Source organism: Oncorhynchus keta, chromosome 17, assembly GCF_023373465.1.
Source record: "Oncorhynchus keta strain PuntledgeMale-10-30-2019 chromosome 17, Oket_V2, whole genome shotgun sequence".
Taxonomy (NCBI): Eukaryota; Metazoa; Chordata; class Actinopteri; order Salmoniformes; family Salmonidae; genus Oncorhynchus; species Oncorhynchus keta.
Window position 1 is genome coordinate 2,682,478 of NC_068437.1, and position 18,938 is coordinate 2,701,415.

The following is an 18,938-nucleotide window of genomic DNA, read 5'->3' on the forward strand; positions in this document are numbered from 1 at the left end:
CACACACACACACACACACACACACACACACACCAACCAGTATCTAGAATGGCCCATGCACCCCACCACCCCTTTCCCAAAAAGTATCTAGATTAGCCCATGCACCCCTTTCCCAAAAAGTATCTAGATTAGCCCATGCACCCCACCACCCCTTTCCCAACCGGCATCTAGAATAGCCCATGCACCCCACCACCCCTTTCCCAAAAAGTATCTAGATTAGCCCATGCCCCCCACCACCCCTTTCCCAACCGGCATCTAGAATAGCCCATGCACCCCACCACCCCTTTCCCAACCGGCATCTAGAATAGCCCATGCACCCCACCACCCCTTTCCCAAAAAGTATCTAGAATAGCCCATGCCCCCCACCACCCCTTTCCCAACCGGCATCTAGAATAGCCCATGCACCCCACCACCCCTTTCCCAAAAAGTATCTAGATTAGCCCATGCACCCCACCACCCCTTTCCCAACCGGCATCTAGAATAGCCCATGCACCCCACCACACCTTCCCCAACCAGCATCTAGAATAGCCCATGCACCCCACCACCCCTTTCCCAACCAGCCAGCGTTTCAAATAGAAATACGCAGTTTATGCTCTAGCTCCTGCTGAGCACTCTCAGTATAACATAGAGCTGTCATTATATTATATATTACCTTTATTTTACTAGGCAAGTCAGTTTAAGAACAAATTCTTATTTTCAATGACTGCCTATGAACAGTGGGTTAACTGCCTGTTCAGGGGCAGAACGACAGATTTTGTACCTTGTCAGCGATTTGAACTTGCAACCTTTCGGTTACTAGTCCTATGCTCGAACCACTAGGCTACCCTGCGGCCCATTCTGCAGCCGGAAGCACACGTACACATATGATGTTCTCTCTTTCTTAAAATAGACCTGGCTAATCCACCCTATTGTGACGAGTTAGCTAATCCACCCTATTGTGACGAGTTAGCTAATCCACCCTATTGTGACGAGTTAGCTAATCCACCCTATTGTGACGAGTTAGCTAAACCACCCTATTGTGACGAAGCTAAACCACCCTATTGTTAGCTAATCCACCCTATTGTGACGAGTTAGCTAATCCACCCCATTGTGAATATTGTGACGAGTGACGAGTTAACCACCCCATTGCTCAACCACCCCATTGTGACGAGTAATTGTGATCCACCCTATTGTGACGAGTTAGCTAATCCACCCTATTGTGACGAGTTAGCTAATCCACCCTATTGTGACGAGTTAGCTAATCCACCCTATTGTGACGAGTTAGCTAATCCACCCTATTGTGACGAGTTAGCTAATCCACCCTATTGTGACGAGTTAGCTAATCCACCCTATTGTGACGAGTTAGCTAATCCACCCTATTGTGACGAGTTAGCTAATCCACCCCATTGTGACGAGTTAGCTAATCCACCCTATCCCCTATAAAGTACACTGCTTTTGACCATAGTTCATAGGCCCTGGTAAAAACAGAGGGAATATGTAGGGAATACGGTGCAATTTGGGACGTAGTCAGTAATTGATCCCATCTCCTTTTATAGCCCTCTGAAATGCTATACAGCTGTATACATCTTTGGGAGAGGTTTATATTGGACAGGGGTGTTAAATATACGGCCTGCGGTTTTGACAAAAAAATTGAAATTAGTGATGGAGAAATCGAACAGTTACATATCGCAATATAATTATGGACAATGTTTTATGAACTTTTATTCCAAGTACCACATTCTTTTCCTAGATACCTTTGGCTAGCGCTAGTCGGCTGTACCTGCTCTAAAACTCTGGTATTTGTTGTCCTATAGCTTGTTCTCCATCTTCTTTTTTAATAGTGAGCTAACATGTATTCAGCACTTACAACTAGTTTATTTTATTTTTACAGGGACAGTGCACATTAATCAACGTTTCAGTAAAAGTGCCGGTTTTAGCCAGCCGGCTAATTTTCAACCGCAGTCCCTGGGCAGGTTATTAAAAACAATTACAATATAGACAATAGCACCATAGACATAGCAACATAGCAACATAGGACAAGCAAGACGTAGCATACAGACAGAGCAACATAGGACAAGCAAGATGTAGCATACAGACAGAGCAACAGAACAAAAAGCAGCAAGACAAAATTCATAAAAGCAACAAAGTGTTTCCACACCTCACAAGCTACAGACAACAGACAACATGGAAAGCGGCAACACACAGCTAGGGACCATGTTCACAAATCTGATTGACCTTTAGCCATGTCTTCAAGCATTTTGTGAAAGTGTGATATGTGGTGCAGTTATGTGTGTCTGATGGCAGTGTATTCCAGACATGGGAAGCTCTCACAGAGAATGCAGATTTACTAAAGGTGCTTTTCCTTAGGGGAACTATACAGTCACCTCTCATGGCAGACTTTGTGGATCTGCTGCCATATGTCTGGGTTTTCTGTTTAACAAAAATATTGTTGAGTAAATGAACAAATTATGCTCTCTTGTCTCCCCGCAGCAGACATATTGTGAGCAATATCTTTGCAACATCAAATTGAAATTAAATCGCAGTATCGAATCGCATTACATATAGAATGTTGAGAATCGCAATACATATCGTATCGTCCCTGGCATTTCCCAGTCTTAGTAGAAATGAGAATGAACCTACATTCATACCGTTTCTTGACTGTGTCCAGCACGCTAATAATCATTGAAATGAAAGCTAGGCAGTCAGGGAGCATCGAATATTCCCAAAACGATGGATAGAGGACCACGTTTTAGCGAATTTTGACGGCGAGGGAAATATGAAACATTTTCAGTGCGGCCTTCCGGACCTCCGTTGAAGACAGAATGTGGCCCCGGGGCCAAAATTTGTTTGACACTCCTGATGTCGGCCCATCTCTCCTCTGCTTCTACTACCTTCTGGTAATAGGAAGAGCCAGCATCTCCTCACCCCTCTCCTGAATAGGTCCACATTCTGCAAATGTAATATGCATTTGTTTCTCTTAGGTCTCCATATCGTGATGTGTATGTCTTTTTGAGATGGGCTATTTGTTGTGTGGGGATGCTCATGCATGCATCTCAATTACATTGTAGTTCTTTAGCCGACACTTATCAAGAGCCATTTACAGAACGTTCATTCATCTGAAGATGGTTGGGTAAGGCAACTTGCATTACGACGGAGGCTGAATTCTTCTGCTGTTCTATGTTCGCTGAATCCTGTTACTTCAGTCTGAGACTGCCTTCGTTTGAAGTCGTTTGTAGAGACCTTAAAATGGGACTCTCAGAACAGTTAGAATGTGTTTGGGCCCTAGAAATCGCCGGGTAGATACTCGGATCCAGACTCATTGCAGAGAAAAAACGAACGTCTGTGGGCGTGGCGGAGCAAGGAGTTTGGGTAGCCAGGGCTATGAAATGTAACCAAGATACATGATGCAGAAAGCCACTAAAATAAAGTATCTGTCAAACCTGGGCTTTAGCCTGCCTGGATGGTAGATGGGCAGATTTTGCACCAGGCAAGCTCAATCAAGCCCAGCTAAAGTATTTGAAATAATTTCAAATAGTATTTGAACCCAGTCTGGTTTGTATGTGTGAGGATGTGACTGCAGCCCAGCCAATGCAGTATGTAGGTCATCTGGCCAGCCAGAAATCCTGATGTCGGAGGAATGAGGGGGAGGTGAGAGAGAGAGGGATGGATAGTGAGAGAGGGGGAGGATGGAGGGAGAGAGGAGATCAAGAGGAGCTTAATCTGTGCCATCATGTAGAAACAGCTGGCACACCAGTCAATCTTATCATCTCCCTCTCAAAACTCGAACACACACACACATATTGCAGAGCTGCTAGTCATCTGTTGTCAGGGTGTGCCAGACTGTACTTTTCCTAACAGCGGTGTGGTGTTGTGATGGTCATAGGACTGACAGACAGCGGGGACAATAGGTCAGGGGATCAGCTGCTTTTTAAACGTTTATTTAACCTTTTATTTAACTAGGCAGGTCAGTAAAGAACAAATTCTTATTTTACAATGATGGCCTACCACGGCGAAACCTCCCACCACCCGGACGGCGCTGGACCAATTGTGCGCCGCCCTGTGGGACTCCCGATCACGGCCGGTTGTGATACAGCCTGGGATCGAACCAGGGTCTGTAGTGAGGCCTCTAGCACTGAGATGCTGCGCCACTCGGGAGTTAAAGGAAGTGCCCAACATGGGGCACGAACCCACGACCCTGAGAATAAGAGTCTCATGCTCTACCGACTCACCACTCTCAACTGTTTTTGTATTTTGGCGTTTATCCTACCAGACCACTCACAATTGTGTGGACAATGGAGCCTATTTCGAGTCGTTCACAATTCACATTTGTTGCAAAATTCCCTATATAGTGCCCTATGGGTCAAAAGTAGTAGTAGGAAGTACGGTGTCATTAGGGACAAATCCATTGCCATCATAGTCCTGCTAGTGGTGTGTGCCGTTTGTTAGCCATTGAATGGCCTGTACCTCGACTACTAATGTATTATTTTTTGGGGGGTGTGGGGATCGAAGATTGGATCTGACATGGATGCACATTTTTAAACTAAATGCCTGGAGCCCCGGCTGCAATGTCAGCCTAATTCAGCCATTTAGGCTATGTTATGACAAAGTAGCCCTATATATTGTGGATAGGGAAGGGAGAATTACTGTTTGTCAGCAGTAGAACAGATTCAAGTCAAGTAAAGACTAGTTAGATTGTTTGGATAGCTAACTAGCTGATTCATCTAGGCTACATTCACTATGATCAGCTGATAGCCCACACCAGTAGTGGTTGCTTGCTGAGCCTATCATAATTAATCATATATTTCATTGTCACACACTGGATAGGTGCAATGAAATGTGTTGTTTTACAGGGTCAGCCATAGTAGTACAGTGCCCATGGAGCAAATCAGAGTTAAGTGCCTTGCTCAAGGAAACATTGAAAGATTTTTCACCTTGACCTACTATGTGTGATGAGTGTTTTGTAGAAAAGTAAAGGGGCAATCTGCAGTTGCTACATACATTTTGGACTGATACATTAACAATATGTACCCATTAATTATTGAGGAATACCACTTATAAATGCCTCATGAGTTCAGCTCAACTGGCGTAACACATTAGAGCACCAAATATACGCTTGTTTTACTTCAGTGTTTGTAAACAATGTAATTGGAGGCAACTGGGTTCTTGGGGACCTTCAATGGTGCAGACATTTTCTGGTATCCTTTCCCAGATCTGCCTTGACCCAATCCTGTCTCGGAGCTCTACAGAGCTTGGTTTTTGCTCTGACATGCACTGTCAACTGTGGGCCCTTTATACAGTGGGGGGGAAAGTATTTAGTCAGCCACCAATTGTGCAAGTTCTCCAACTTAAAAACATGAGAGAGGCCTGTAATTTTCATCATAGGTACACTTCAACTATGACAGACAAAATGAGAGAAAAAAAATCCAGGAAATCACATTGTAGGATTTTTAATGAATTTATTTGCAAATTATGGTGGACAATAAGTATTTGGTCAACAACAAAAGTTTCTCAATACTTTGTTATATACCCTTTGTTGGCAATGACAGAGGTCGTTGCTGGTATTTTAGCCCATTCCTCCATGTAGATCTCCTCTAAGAGCAGTGCTGTTTTGGGGCTGTTGCTGGGCAACACAGACTTTCAACTCCCAAAGATTTTCGATGGGGTTGAGATCTGGAGACTGGCTAGGCCACTCCAGGACCTTGAAATGCTTCTTACGAAGCCACTCCTTCGTTGACCGGGCGGTGTGTTTGGGATCATTGTCATGCTGAAAGACCCAGCCGCGTTTCATCTTCAATGCCCTTGCTGATGGAAGGATGTTTTCACTCAAAATCTCACGATACATGGCCCCATTCATTCTTTCCTTTACACGGATCAGTTGTCCTGGTCCCTTTGCAGAAAAATAGCCCCAAAGCATGATGTTTCCACCCCCATGCTTCACAGTGGGTATGGTGTTCTTTGGATGCAACTCGGCATTCTTTGTCCTCCAAACACGACGAGTTGAGGTTTTACCAAAAATTTCTATTTTGGTTTCATCTGACCATATGACATTCTCCCAATCTTCTTCTGGATCATCCAAATGCTCTCCAGCAAATTTCCGACGGGCCTGGACATGTACGCAGGGGGACACGTCTGTCACTGCAGGATTTGAGTCCCTGGCGGCGTAGTGTGTTACTGATGGTAGGCTTTGTTACTTTGGTCTCAGCTCTCTGCAGGTCATTCACTAGGTCCCCCCGTGTGGTTCTGGGATTTTTGCTCACCGTTCTTGTGATCATTTTGACCCCACGGGGTGAGATCCTGTGTGGAGCCCCAGATTGAGGGAGATTATCAGTGGTCTTCTTTGTCTTCCATTTCCTAATAATTGCTCCCACAGTTGATTTCTTCAAATCAAGCTGCTTACCTATTGCAGATTCAGTCTTCCCAGCCTGGTGCAGGTCTACAATTTTGTTTCTGGTGTCCTTTGACTGCTCTTTGGTCTTGGCCATAGTGGAGTTTGGAGTGTGACTGTTTGAGGTTGTGGACAGGTGCCATTAATACAGGTAACGAGTGGAGGACAGAGGAGCCTCTTAACCAGTTGCGACGAGCAAACCCGTATCCGGGAGCGTAATCATAGCCTCAAATGCGTTAGCATAACGCAACGGACATATATATATATATATATGCCATTTAGCAGATGCTTTTATCCAAAGCGACTTACAGTCATGTGTGCATACATTCTACGTATGGGTGGTCCCGGGAATCGAACCCACTACCCTGGCGTTACAAGCGCCATGCTCTACCAACTGAGCTACAGAAGGACTATAACGCCAAACTTTTTTCAAAATTAGCTACATAATATCGACAGAAACACGGCAAACATTGTTTAGGATCCATCCTCAAGGTGTTTTTAACAAATATATTTGATAATATATCCGTGGAGGCAGTTGGTTTCTCATAAGAAGCGATTGGAAAAATGGCTACCTCAGTATTTTACGCAAGGTTTTCTGTGGGAGACACCATGTGACCACATGCCATATATGGTCCCTTACAGCCATTCTTCAATGGAAATTCCTAAAAAGGCGTCACAATGCTGTAGACACCTTGGGGAAAACGTGGAAAACGTAAGCTCATTCGTAGCTCATTCACAGCCATATAAGGAGTCATTGGCATGAGACTGTTTCAAAAAATGCGGCACTTCCTGGTTGGATTTTTATCTGGGTTTCGCCTGTAACATCAGTTCTGTGGCACTCACAGACAATATCTTTGCAGTTTTGGAAACGTCAGTGTCTTCTTTTCAAAGCTGTCAATTATATGCATCGTCGAGCATCTTTTCGTGACAAAATATCTTGTTTAAAACGGGAACGTTTTTCATCCAAAAATTTAAAATGGCGCCCCCCTAAATCCAACTGGTTAAAGAAGAAATTACAGGTCTGTGAAAGCCAGAAATCTTGCTTGTTTGTAGGTGACCAAATACTTATTTTCCACCATAATTTGCAAATAAATTCATTAAAAATCCTACAATGTGATTTTCTGGATTTTCTTTCTCATTTTGTCTGTCTTAGTTGAAGTGTACCTATGATGAAAATTACAGGCCTCTCTCATCTTTTTTAAGTGGGAGAACTTGCACAATTGGTGGCTGACTAAATACTTTTTTGCCTCACTGTATAGACAGGTGTGTGCCTTTCCAAATCATGTCCAATCAATTGAATTTACCTCAGGTGTTTCGACAACTTGGAGTCCATCTCATGGTTGATCAATGGAAACAGGATGAACCTGAGCTCAATCTTGAATCTCATATCAAAGGGCCTGAATACTTATGTAAATAAGACATTTCTGTCTTTTTTTTGTAATAAATTTGCAAAAATGTCTACAAACCTATTTTCACTTAGTCATTATTGAGTGTTATTGAACATTCAATTTTAGATTAAGGCTGTAACAGAACAAAATGTGGTAAAAGTCCAGGGGTCTGAATACTTTCCAAGTACATTGTAGTTGTTATTTTCTAGAAGCCTACCTACAGCCCACTTAGCTAAGGTAGTGGTACCTCAGGCTGATGGTGATAGTTGGCTAACTTACCTCCCGCAGTTTCAAGCTAGCTAGCTAATGTCATTTTTTCCCTCAACTATCAATCGGATGGATAGCTTAGCAAATATAGCTTTTTGATTTCTCCTCACATGTAAAGCTGCCTGATACATTAATAGCAACTGTCAAGCTGTATCATGAATAAGTCAGAAACCAGCTAGCAATTCCAAGTTCTTGACTTTTTTTTCTTCTTTTTTTTAAAAGTCATGTACACTTATAAAAGAGACCATTACCTTCAAGCAGATAATTGTAGTTTTATTCTAGGACTACAAGCCTAAGAGTAATAGCTACTTGTTTGTAGAACCGGTGTCTTCACCAGATGTCATCCCCAGTCAGCTCCTCAGTCTTCACCTGAACGAGTGTCCCAGGCAGAATCGTAGGCTGCGTCATGTACTTGAGGGGGCGTGGCTTGCTAGCACGCGTGCTTCATCTTTTTTTTTTACTCATTAGCAGCCCAGGGGGGGAAAAATGTTTTATTATTGCCATCTACAAGGGGTGTATATTCTATTTATATTGGTTAATTTAATCTTTGTGGGTGAACCTGTTTCTGAAATTCACTGCTCGACTGCGGGACCTTTGAGATAATTGTTTCTGTGTGGTACAGAGATGATTTTGCCATTTCATAAAATCATGTTAAACACTGTTATTGCACACAAGAGTGAGTCCATGCAACTTATTATGTGACTTGTTTATCCTAAATTGTACTCCTGAACTGATTTAGGCTTGCCACAACAAAGGGGTTGAACACTTATTGGCTCAAGACATTTTAGCTTTTCATTTCTAATTCATTTAGAAAAATGTCTCAAAACAATTCCGCTTTGACATTATGGGGTATTTAAAGTCAGGCTGTAACACAACAACATGTGGGAAAAGTCCTGAGGTGTGAATACTTTCTGAAGGCTCTGTTATGTATAGACTGCATTTGGATTTACTGTTACAATGACATTTGGGTTGTTATGATTGGATTCGTTACTCCATTTATTTTGTATTTTTTTATTATTAATGTATGTGTTTGACATTTTACTGCGTTGTTTGGAGCAAGTAACATGAGCATTTCCCTGCGTCCACTATAACACCCGCTAAACTGTGTACGTGACCAGTAAACTTTGATTTGATGTGATTGGCTGATTGTTACCATGTAGAAACAATGGATCATATGACTCAACGTCAAACTGTAGCTATGCATTCTAAGAATAGTTCAGTCTCTCCTCTCCCCTCCTATTTGACACTATTGATAGGAAGTCTCTTTCGCACTATTGATAGTTGACGATCCCGTCTCCCACGCGTCCTCCTTTCTCTGTCCCTCCGATTGTGAGCAGTGCGAGTATTAATGGTACGGTTGGAACACGGTGCCTAACTGTGCCTGTCCCAAAGTACTTGGATGTTTAATTGTCTGTTCCTTCCTGTGGCGGAGGTCCAGCTGTGTCTTTCCTTCGCTGCAGTCGCAGTCGTCTCCATTACACACCCAGGCAGACTAGAGTTACTGCAGCAAAATGCCAGACGCTGTCCCCTCACACTCAATACATATGTAGAAGCTAATGCAGAACCTATAACTCAGCGCACGTATAACGCATCATAGGCTATGTGACTATGCAAGTGTGTAAGAGTGCATGTCATCGTCAGTACTCACTGCCTCCTCTCTTTCCTGTTCATCTAACGCTACTCTTGAGGGCAGAGGGTCGTCTTACTGTGATGAAGAAACTCCTGTGATGTTATTCAAACATCTCCAGTCGTGTGTGTGTGTGTGTGTGTGTGTGTGTGTGTGTGTGTGTGTGTGTGTGTGTGTGTGTGTGTGTAAAAGGTTTTGCAGGACCCAGGCCTTAACTGAACCGTTGATACACTGTAATTGTGGGTCTGGGATTGGAAGATGTGTGCTCATTTACTGTTTTCTGCCCCCGGAGGGGTGTGTGTGTATGTGTTAGAGAGAGCTGGGATTGGTCGGTATAGCATTTCCCCCCACTGTACCATGAGCTTGTATAATCCCCCTTAGCGAGAAAAAGCAGACGGACACAGCCACGAAACGCACACAAACAATAATAACCCTGCCCTCCAACTGTTTTTGCCTGTCGAGATTGGGTCTGCCAAAAGGTCTCGGCGTCTGGGCTGGCATGGGAAGTGGGTCTGTCCTCTCTGTCTGACGCTGGCCTGCCGCCGTGTCTGTGGGCTGTTGTGTAACAATGGAAATAATAGGCGCTCTGCTGCTGCTCTGCAACCCACCCTACACACTCTCTCTCTTACTCTCTCTCGCTCTCTCCTCTGTCACATACACACACTGCAGCAGCAGCGGGAGACTATTTATAGACCAACCCAGCTAGGGGAAATTTGGGGGAAGGCTAAATTCTCCCACCCTTCCATTTGCTCTCCCTCTCTCGATGTCCCTCCTCTTCCTCACGTCTTTCTCTCTCTCCCCTCTGCCTCTAAAATGCATTAATTTATATGCTAAGGTTTGAACAGCAAAAAAAGCAGTTGTGTGATGGTCTAGCTCAAAAGCTGTGTCAGGCAGTTGCGCCATATATATCTACATTATAGATCACATTTCTCCTCTGAATGCGTTGTAGCTCTGGCCTTTCGAAGCGTCTTTTCTCAACAACTGTGCCCTCATTCAGAGAGCGACAGGAGCGAGAGAGACCGAGAAAGAGCGCGATGTGAAGGGGCAGAGAGGAAGTGCAGATAGGGGATGGGCGTGTGAGTGGATTGAGAGATTAAGTGGTGGTAGAGGGCACCTTTTCTTTGAGGAAAAGGAGAAAGAGCGAGCCATGACCGGCTTGAGTTGTACTTCTCCAGCGAGCCTCGGCCTATATATAATGATCTCACTGAATCCCCATAGATCAGTGCTCTTCGACCTGTCGTGGAACGCCACATGAAGGAAGAAAGAAGAGCAGCAGGGAGGGGCTGGAGAGAGTGAGCTCGTGTCTGTCCCATTGTGGTCTCTATACTCTCCTTTCTATGTTCACAGCAAATCTAGGCTAAGGTGGAAGCAATACCACCACACTGCCCAAGCCTAGCCGGCCCATCCGAACCTTTCAGATCTGAAAACATTGAATGTTTCGGGCCAAGGGGAAGCGGTAGGGAGTGGAGCGATAGAGGGAGTAGTACGTTGTTTCATTCATTATCGATACACATGCAGACCTCGCTATATCCCTAGGATGCAACTGCTGCTCCTACATAACATCACATTTTTACATTTGAGTCATTTAGCAGGCGCTCTTATCCAGAGCGAATTTCAGAAGCAATTAGGGTTAAGTGCCATCGACCAGATTTTTTTTTCTTCACCTAGTCGGCTCGGTGATTCGAACCGGCGACCTTTTTCTCTTAACCGCTAGGCTACCTGCCGCCCCTACGTCACAGTTAAAGCCAAACAAAGGAGTGGGTCATATTTATGGACCAACCCTATTTGGGCGTTAAGGGTCAGACCCTGGCCCAGTTAACTCTGTGTCTTGTGCAGGCTGAGGTCTGCCTTTCCTCTCTAAACATGGTGAGTCTGGTGACTGTCATGCTCTGTGTGGAGTGGCGATGATGTCAGCAAATCGGTGACGGAGAGCCTGTCTGTCACAGACTGGCAATTGTATAGATGGTCGGTCGCATAGACTGGCATTGTGATACGGCCACATTGTGTGGACAGGCTGATGTAGCATAGCTGAGTCGAGCACGGTTCTCTGAAAGTCCAGAACAGTGAGGTGGGAGGAAGCATCATGAGGGAGAGGGAGAAACTGTAGAAATAGATATAAAGGAGACTAAAAGACGGGAAGGGCACTACACGTAAAAGCTGTCTTTTTAAATATGAAACAGGGCTGAAGGTGATGTTTTGGGTATCAGTTTGTTTGTTGTACTCGTGTAGTGGTTTAGAAAATGACAAACCTTTAGTTGAGTATTTGATCGAAATCTAATGGTCTGGATTACTCTTCATGCGGTGCTTTACTATTTTTCACCATTTTAGTATTTACAACTTTTAGTAATAGTAACATACTAGGCTGTTGTTGTAATCTGGATTGGGCAGAGTGAGTAACAAGTCTCTCTCCTCTCTCCACTCCTCCCAGAGGAAGAGTAGGCAGCAGACAGGATGAAGGAGGAGAACTTGTTTCATCGGAGGATGTCTCTGTCTCCCAATGCCACATCTCCCTCCCCTCCTAAGATCGACCACCGCTCTCTGACCCGCAACATGTCTTATGGAGGAGAAAGCGAGCTCTTCCCGCTCAGCCCAGGTAAGGCTGGTGTATTTTCACTAGTAATCAAACTCACCAAAACGGGGAGGAACTACCTAACCTTGTTTGCTACGTTTGTACACTAATGAATACACCCATTGATATATACTCCACCAGACATTTCCGTAACCACCTTGTGACTTCACCACGCACCGCACAGAGATTTTAATGCATGTACTAGGTTCTACCTTTACACTAGCGCCAGAGACGTATTGTTAAGAAGAATGGTTGATGAAGTATAAACCCTAAGGGTCACCTTTCAGTCCCAGCAGATTACCACTAGAAATGACTGTAAACCAGTCTATCCAGGGATTGACATTAAGCTCTTCCAGGCTTTTGTCTGTCTGGCAAGTCGAGAGCATTTTTTTCCTTTCAGAAATATTTTAGTTACTTCCCCAGTTTTTAGGGGAATGACATTCAGAGCATGCACAAATTGCAGTTGTCTGTTTGTCCGAATGCCTGCCTGTTTACCACACATGATCTGTCTGTCTGCTCTCTCTAATCTGCGCTGTCTGATTTGTGTATGTGTCCTGTTTGCAGGTATGGAGGCAGAAGGGAATGGTCTGTCCATGATGAGTGACGAGCTCAGCCCCGCCCAGTCGCCTAGCAGCAAGGTAAGAAGACCGCTTCTGATTGGACCTCTGTGTAACAATATCAGGTGGGTTTCCCGATATTGATGGATCTTTAGGATGAGTGATCAGTTTTGCCAGTTTTCCCAAACCACCTTGTTAATCACATCACATGCTTGCTGTTCTGGGATCAGCCTCCTCTACCCAAATGTCAATCTTTTTTAAATTTGTAAATTTAATTTTTTTCTCCCCTGCTTCGTGATATTGGTAGTTGCAGTCTTGTCCCATTGCTGCAACTCTCCTACGGACTCGGGAGAGGCGAAGGTCGAGAGCCATGCGTCCAAGCTTCTTGACACACTGCTCGTTTAACCCGGAAGCCAGCCGCAACAATGTGACGGAGGAAACACCGTCCAGCTGTCGACAGACTCAGCTTGCAGGCGCCCGGGCCCACCACAAGGAGTCGATAGAGCGTGATGGGACAAGTAAAGCCCCCCGACCAAATCCTCCCCTAACACGGACGACGCTCGGCCAATTGTGCACCGCCTAATGGGTCTCCCGGTCACGGCCGGCTGTGACACAGCCTTGGATCAAACCCGGGTCTGTGGTGACGCCTCAAGCACAGCGATGCAGTGCCTTAGATCGCTGCGCCACTCAGGGGGCCTCCAAATTCCAATCTTAATATGACTATACAATGGAGACACTGGAGCAGTTCTGGAAAAACTGCTTTGTCATATGCCAATATTGAGGCGCTCGCTTTTTAATGTGTACTGAACAAAAATATAAACGCAACATGCAACAATTTCCAAGATTTTACTAAGTTACAGTTCATATAAGGAAACCAGTCAATTTATATGAATTCAATAAGCCCTAATCTATGGATTTCACATGACTGGTAAAACAAAATTCAAATTCGCACATCTGAGCAATCTAATTTGCAGGTGCATGGCAACAATTGAACAAGATGATGGAAAAAGGAAACCGCACACCGCTCTTGATAGTATCACTGATATTTAATAAGCTTACGTATCGGCCTCACGGCCTTCCTCAGAGCTTTTGTGAATTTCTTTACATTTGCACCCTTATGTAGACCTAACCCCACCCACATCCGTTCCACACATCGAATGGGGTTGAAGGCAAAGGGAAAACAAATAAGTGCCAAATATAACAATATGCGTCTGTAAAATCACAATGAGGACATAGCAAGTTTTCATTAGTCATTGGGTACATCGTATCAAAAACAGAGTCATCTTAAATAGGCACATAATTCATGTTCAAATTCACAATATAACATACATAGGCATTTCATCATTAAGTCCTTTAGGAAATAATGTCTGGAGGGTGAAAATCCAAACACATTCTCTTTTACTCAAGAGTATTATTGATATCACCTCCCCCTGTCTGATATCTTAACTTTCTCATTTCTCTGGGAATACAAATATGCATTTGTTGTTCACAGATGCCTTAGAAAAAGGTAGGGTTGTTTATCGGAAAACCGGTTAGTATCTCGTGTGACCATTCACCTTATGCAGGGCGACACAACTCCTTTTGTATAGAGTTGATCAGGCTGTTTATTGTGACCTGTGGAATGTTGTCCCACTGCTCTTCAATGGTTGTTTGAAGTTGCTGGATATTGGCGGGGTCGTACACATTGATCCAGAGCATCCCAAATTAGTGCAGTGGGTGACATTTCTGAGGACAGATCCTTGCGACATGGGACCGTGCATTATCATGCTAAAACATGAGGTGATGGCGCCAGATGAATGGAACTGCACGGTTTGTTTGTTCTCCATAGCTTATGCCTGCTCATACCATAACCCATAACTGCCACCATGGGCACTCGGCTCACAACATTGACATCAACAAATCCCTCGCCCACACAACGCCATACATGTGGTACTGACAAATTCTGTAAAATGATGTTGGGGGCGGCTTATGGTAGAGAAATTAACATAAAATTATCTGGCAAAAGCTCTGGTGGACATTCCTGCAGTCAGCATGCTAATTGCATTCTCCCTCTGTGACATTGTGTTATCACAAAACTGCACATTTTAGAGCAGCATTCTATTGTCCCCCAGCACAAGGTGCACCTGTGTAATGATCATTCTGTTTAATCAGCTTCTTGTTATGCCACAACTGTCAGGTGTATGGATTATCTTGGCAAAGGAGAATTGCTCATTTACAGGGATGTAAACACATTTGTGCGCAACATTTTAGAGAATCAAGCTGTTTGTGCTTATGGAACATTTCTGGGATCTTTTATTTCAGCTTTTCAAACATGGGACCAACACTTTATATGTTGCGTTTACATTTTTGTTCAGTGTACAGTAGCTGCAAAGCTTTTCCTGAACCTCAACACACAAGTTTGTTTAGACAATTTAGAAATAGGCCTACATACAAAGTTTTAAAATAAATATTATGTTATTAGAATTCCCAATTTTATAATTCACACGCCATGCTTATTTCAGAAAGTGACTCATTTTATTAAGGGCTATTCATCGTTTAGTCTAACTAATGTAGGTGGCATTCGCTGATTCTAGGCTATATCCGTAATACATTGCATCAGTGCAAAACACAGCACTTATTCCGAGCATTTATTTTCTGTCATGACTCATCAATGATAACAGTTTCCGTCGATCATTAAGCGTTTCCAGCAGCACGGTGGCCAGGTTAAGGTCATGTCCTCCCCATTGCCCCCGACAAGGAGCGATTCTGAAGTACATTGAATATCTATGCGGCTTTGACCGATCTCCCACCCAACACCCCTTGTAACTCCAGAGACAATAGTGGACTCAACACAACACAGTCACACACAGCTCTCTACCTAACACTCTAAAACACTCCCGATTGCCAGTGTGTTGAAGGCTCACTTCAGAAATGCAGCGTGGATGTGATTCATGCATAAACACCAGGCATAGTCAGGTCCAATAGGGGTTAAAATGATTGGCGCTACTTTTATCAAAACCTTGCGATCTTTTTTCTAGAATGTTTTCTAGAATGTTTTCTAGGCCGTTTTTCCATACAGAATCTTTCCAGATCCTTGATATCCATCGTCTGGTCATATGGACTGCCCTCTTCCATTCAAACCACAGGTTTTCAATGGGGTTCAAGTCCGGAGATTGATATAGGCATTGCAAAATGTTGATTTTGTGGTCAATTAACCATTTCTTTGTGGATTTTGATGTGTGCTTGGGGTTATTGTGGTGCTGGAAGATGCACTTGCGTGGCAGAAGCAACCAGGTTTTTGTCTTGAGGTAACTGTCCAGTGTTTCCAGATTTTATGAAATATGACCTATGATGAATTAAAATGAGTGAAATAGTTTCACTTCCAAAAAATGGTAACGGTAATTAAGTATGTTTTAAGTAGCTTTTCCATTTCCTCATAGAACAGGACGTCATGTTGGCTCACTGGCGAGCTGGCCAATCAGCGGTCTACTCTATTTTTAATGACCGGTATACAGTGCATTAAACTATTCAGACCCCTTTACTTTTCCCACATTTTGTTACGTTACAGCCTTACTCTAAAAATTATTACATTCTTTTCCCCCCTCAATCTACGCACAATATCCCATAATGACGAATAAACTGTTTTTCAGAAGTTCTTGCAAATGTATATACAGTACCAGTCAAACGTTTGGACACACCTAATCAATCAAGGGTTTGACTATTTTCTACGTTTGTAGAATAATAGTGAAGACATCAAACTATGAAATAACACATATGGAATCATGTAGCAACCAAAAAAGTGAGATTCTTATAAGTAGCCACCCTTTTCCTTGACGACAGCTTTACACAGTCTTGGCATTCTCTCAACCAGCTTCATGAGGAATGCTTTTCCAACAGTCTTAAAGGAGCTCCCTCATACACTAACGTTCAAAAGTTTGGGGTCACATAGAAATGTCCTTGTTTTTGAAAGAAATTCACATTTTTTTCGTCCATTAAAATAACATCAAATTGATCAGAAATACAGTGTAGACATTGTTTATGTTATAAATTACTATTGTAGCCGGAAACGGCTGATCTACATAAGCGTATATTATCATGTTCCAATGGTACGTTGTGTTAGCTAATCCAAGTTTAGCATTTTAAAAGGCTAAATGATCATTAGAAAACCCTTTTGCAATTATGTTAGCACAGCTGAAAACTGTTGTCCTGATTCAAGAAGCAATAAAACTGGCCTTCTTTAGACCAGTTGAGTATCTGGAGCATCAGCATTTGTGGGTTCGATTACAGGCTCAAAATGGTCAGAAACAAAGGACTTTCTTCTGAAACTCGTCAATCTATTCTTGTTCTGAGAAATGAAGGCTGTTCCATGTGAGAAATGTTCAAGAAACAGAAGATCTCATACAACACTGTGTACTACTCCCTTCACAGAACAGCGCAAACTGGCACTAACCAGAATAGAAAGAGAAGTGGGAGGCCCTGGTGCACAACTGAGCAAAAAGCAAGGACATATCTAAGTGACCCTAAACTTTTGAGCGGTAGTGAGTTGGACCGCATAGTGAAGGAAAAGCAGCTAACAAGTACTCAGCATATGTGGGAACTTCTTCAAGACTGTTAGAAAAGCATTCCAAGTGAAGCTGGTTGAGAGAATGCCAAGAGTGTGCAAAGCTGTCAAGACAAAGGGTAGCTAAGTTGAAGAATCTCAAAAATACAATATATTTTGATTTGTTGAACACTTCTTTTGGTTACTACATGATCCCATATGTGTTATTTCATAGTTTTGAAGTCTTCACTAGCCTTCTACAATTCTACCAATGCCATGTTTCCTCCAGACGTGACTCTTGGCATTCAGGCCAAACAGTTCAATCTTGGTTTCAACAGACAAGAGAATCTTGTTTATCATGGTCTGAGAGTCCTTTCGGTGCCTTTTGGAAAACTCCAAGCGGGCTGCCATGTGCCTTTTACTAAGGAGTGGCTTCTGTCTGGCCACTCTACCATAATGGTATGAGTTGGCGGATTGCTGCAGGGATGGTTGTCCTTCTGGAGCTCTGTAAGAGTGACCATCACCTCCCTGACCAAGGCGTTTCTCCCCCGATTGCTCAGTTTGGCCAGGCAGCCATTTCTAGAAAAAGTCTTGATGGTTCCAATCTTCAATTTTAGAATGATGGAGGCCACTGTGTTCTAGTGGACCTTCAATGCTGCAGACATGTTTTTGGTACCCATCCCCCAGAACTGTACCGACACAATCCTGTCTTTGAGCTCTGTGAAGTGAACAATTCCTTCTACCTCATGGCTTGGTTTTTGCTCTGACATTTACACTCAACTGTGGGACCTTGTATAAACAGGTGTGTGCCTTTCCAAATCATGTCCAATCAATGTAATTTACCACAGGTGACCTCCAATCAAGTTGTAGAAACATCTCATGGTTGATCAATGGAAACAGGATGAACCTGAGCTCAATTTCGAGTCTCATAGGAAAGGGTCTGAATACTTATGTAAATCAGGTATTTCTGTTCTTAATTTTGATAAATTGCAAACATTTCCAATAACCTGTTTTCGGGGTATTGTGTGTAGGTTAATGCGGAACATTTTTTTAAAATATATACATTTTCGAGTAAGTCTGTAACGTAACAAAATGTGGAAAAAGTCAAGGGGTCTAAAGACTTTTGAATGCACTGTATTTCAACACAGGACAGTTACTTCAAGCCAAAAACCCTGGATCTTCCAGCAAGACAATAACTCCATGGACACATCAAAATCCACAAAGAAATGGTTAATTGATCACAAAATCAACATTTTGCAATGGTCATCTCATTCGCCAGACTTGAATCCCAGTCCATAAGCACAGACAAAGGATATCAAGGATCTGGGAAATGTATGGCGGAATGGTCTAAGATCATGTGTTTTCCAATCTCATAAAACATTTTTGAAAAAGGCTCAACGCCGTTATTCTTGCGAAGTTATGTATTAAAACAGGGGTGCCAATAATTATTTGAAAATCTCTTTATTTGAGGAATTGTATTAGTTTATAAAATATCATTTCCACATTTTTTGGCGCGTACAATGTAGCTCAGTATTTGTTTTTAAAGTATTTTTTTGCTCATCTTTATCAAGGTTGCCAATAATTTTTGACCTCACTCTATATGTGTGAAACCCTGCTTAGGGGAACGGAAACCTGTGCACTGAATTT

The 18,938-nt window shown here is 43.2% G+C and overlaps 1 protein-coding gene across 1 annotated transcript in view; it reads left to right on the forward strand.

The window, feature by feature from the left end:
- Window positions 1–18,938, forward strand: part of osbpl5 (oxysterol binding protein-like 5) — a 99,275-nt gene that overhangs the window by 37,625 nt on the left and 42,712 nt on the right. The window contains exons 4-5 of the mRNA XM_052465208.1: window positions 12,075–12,239; window positions 12,780–12,853. Of these exons, the coding sequence (XP_052321168.1) occupies window positions 12,098–12,239; window positions 12,780–12,853 (216 nt within the window). The 5' untranslated portion in view covers window positions 12,075–12,097. The remainder of the gene's footprint in view (window positions 1–12,074; window positions 12,240–12,779; window positions 12,854–18,938) is intronic.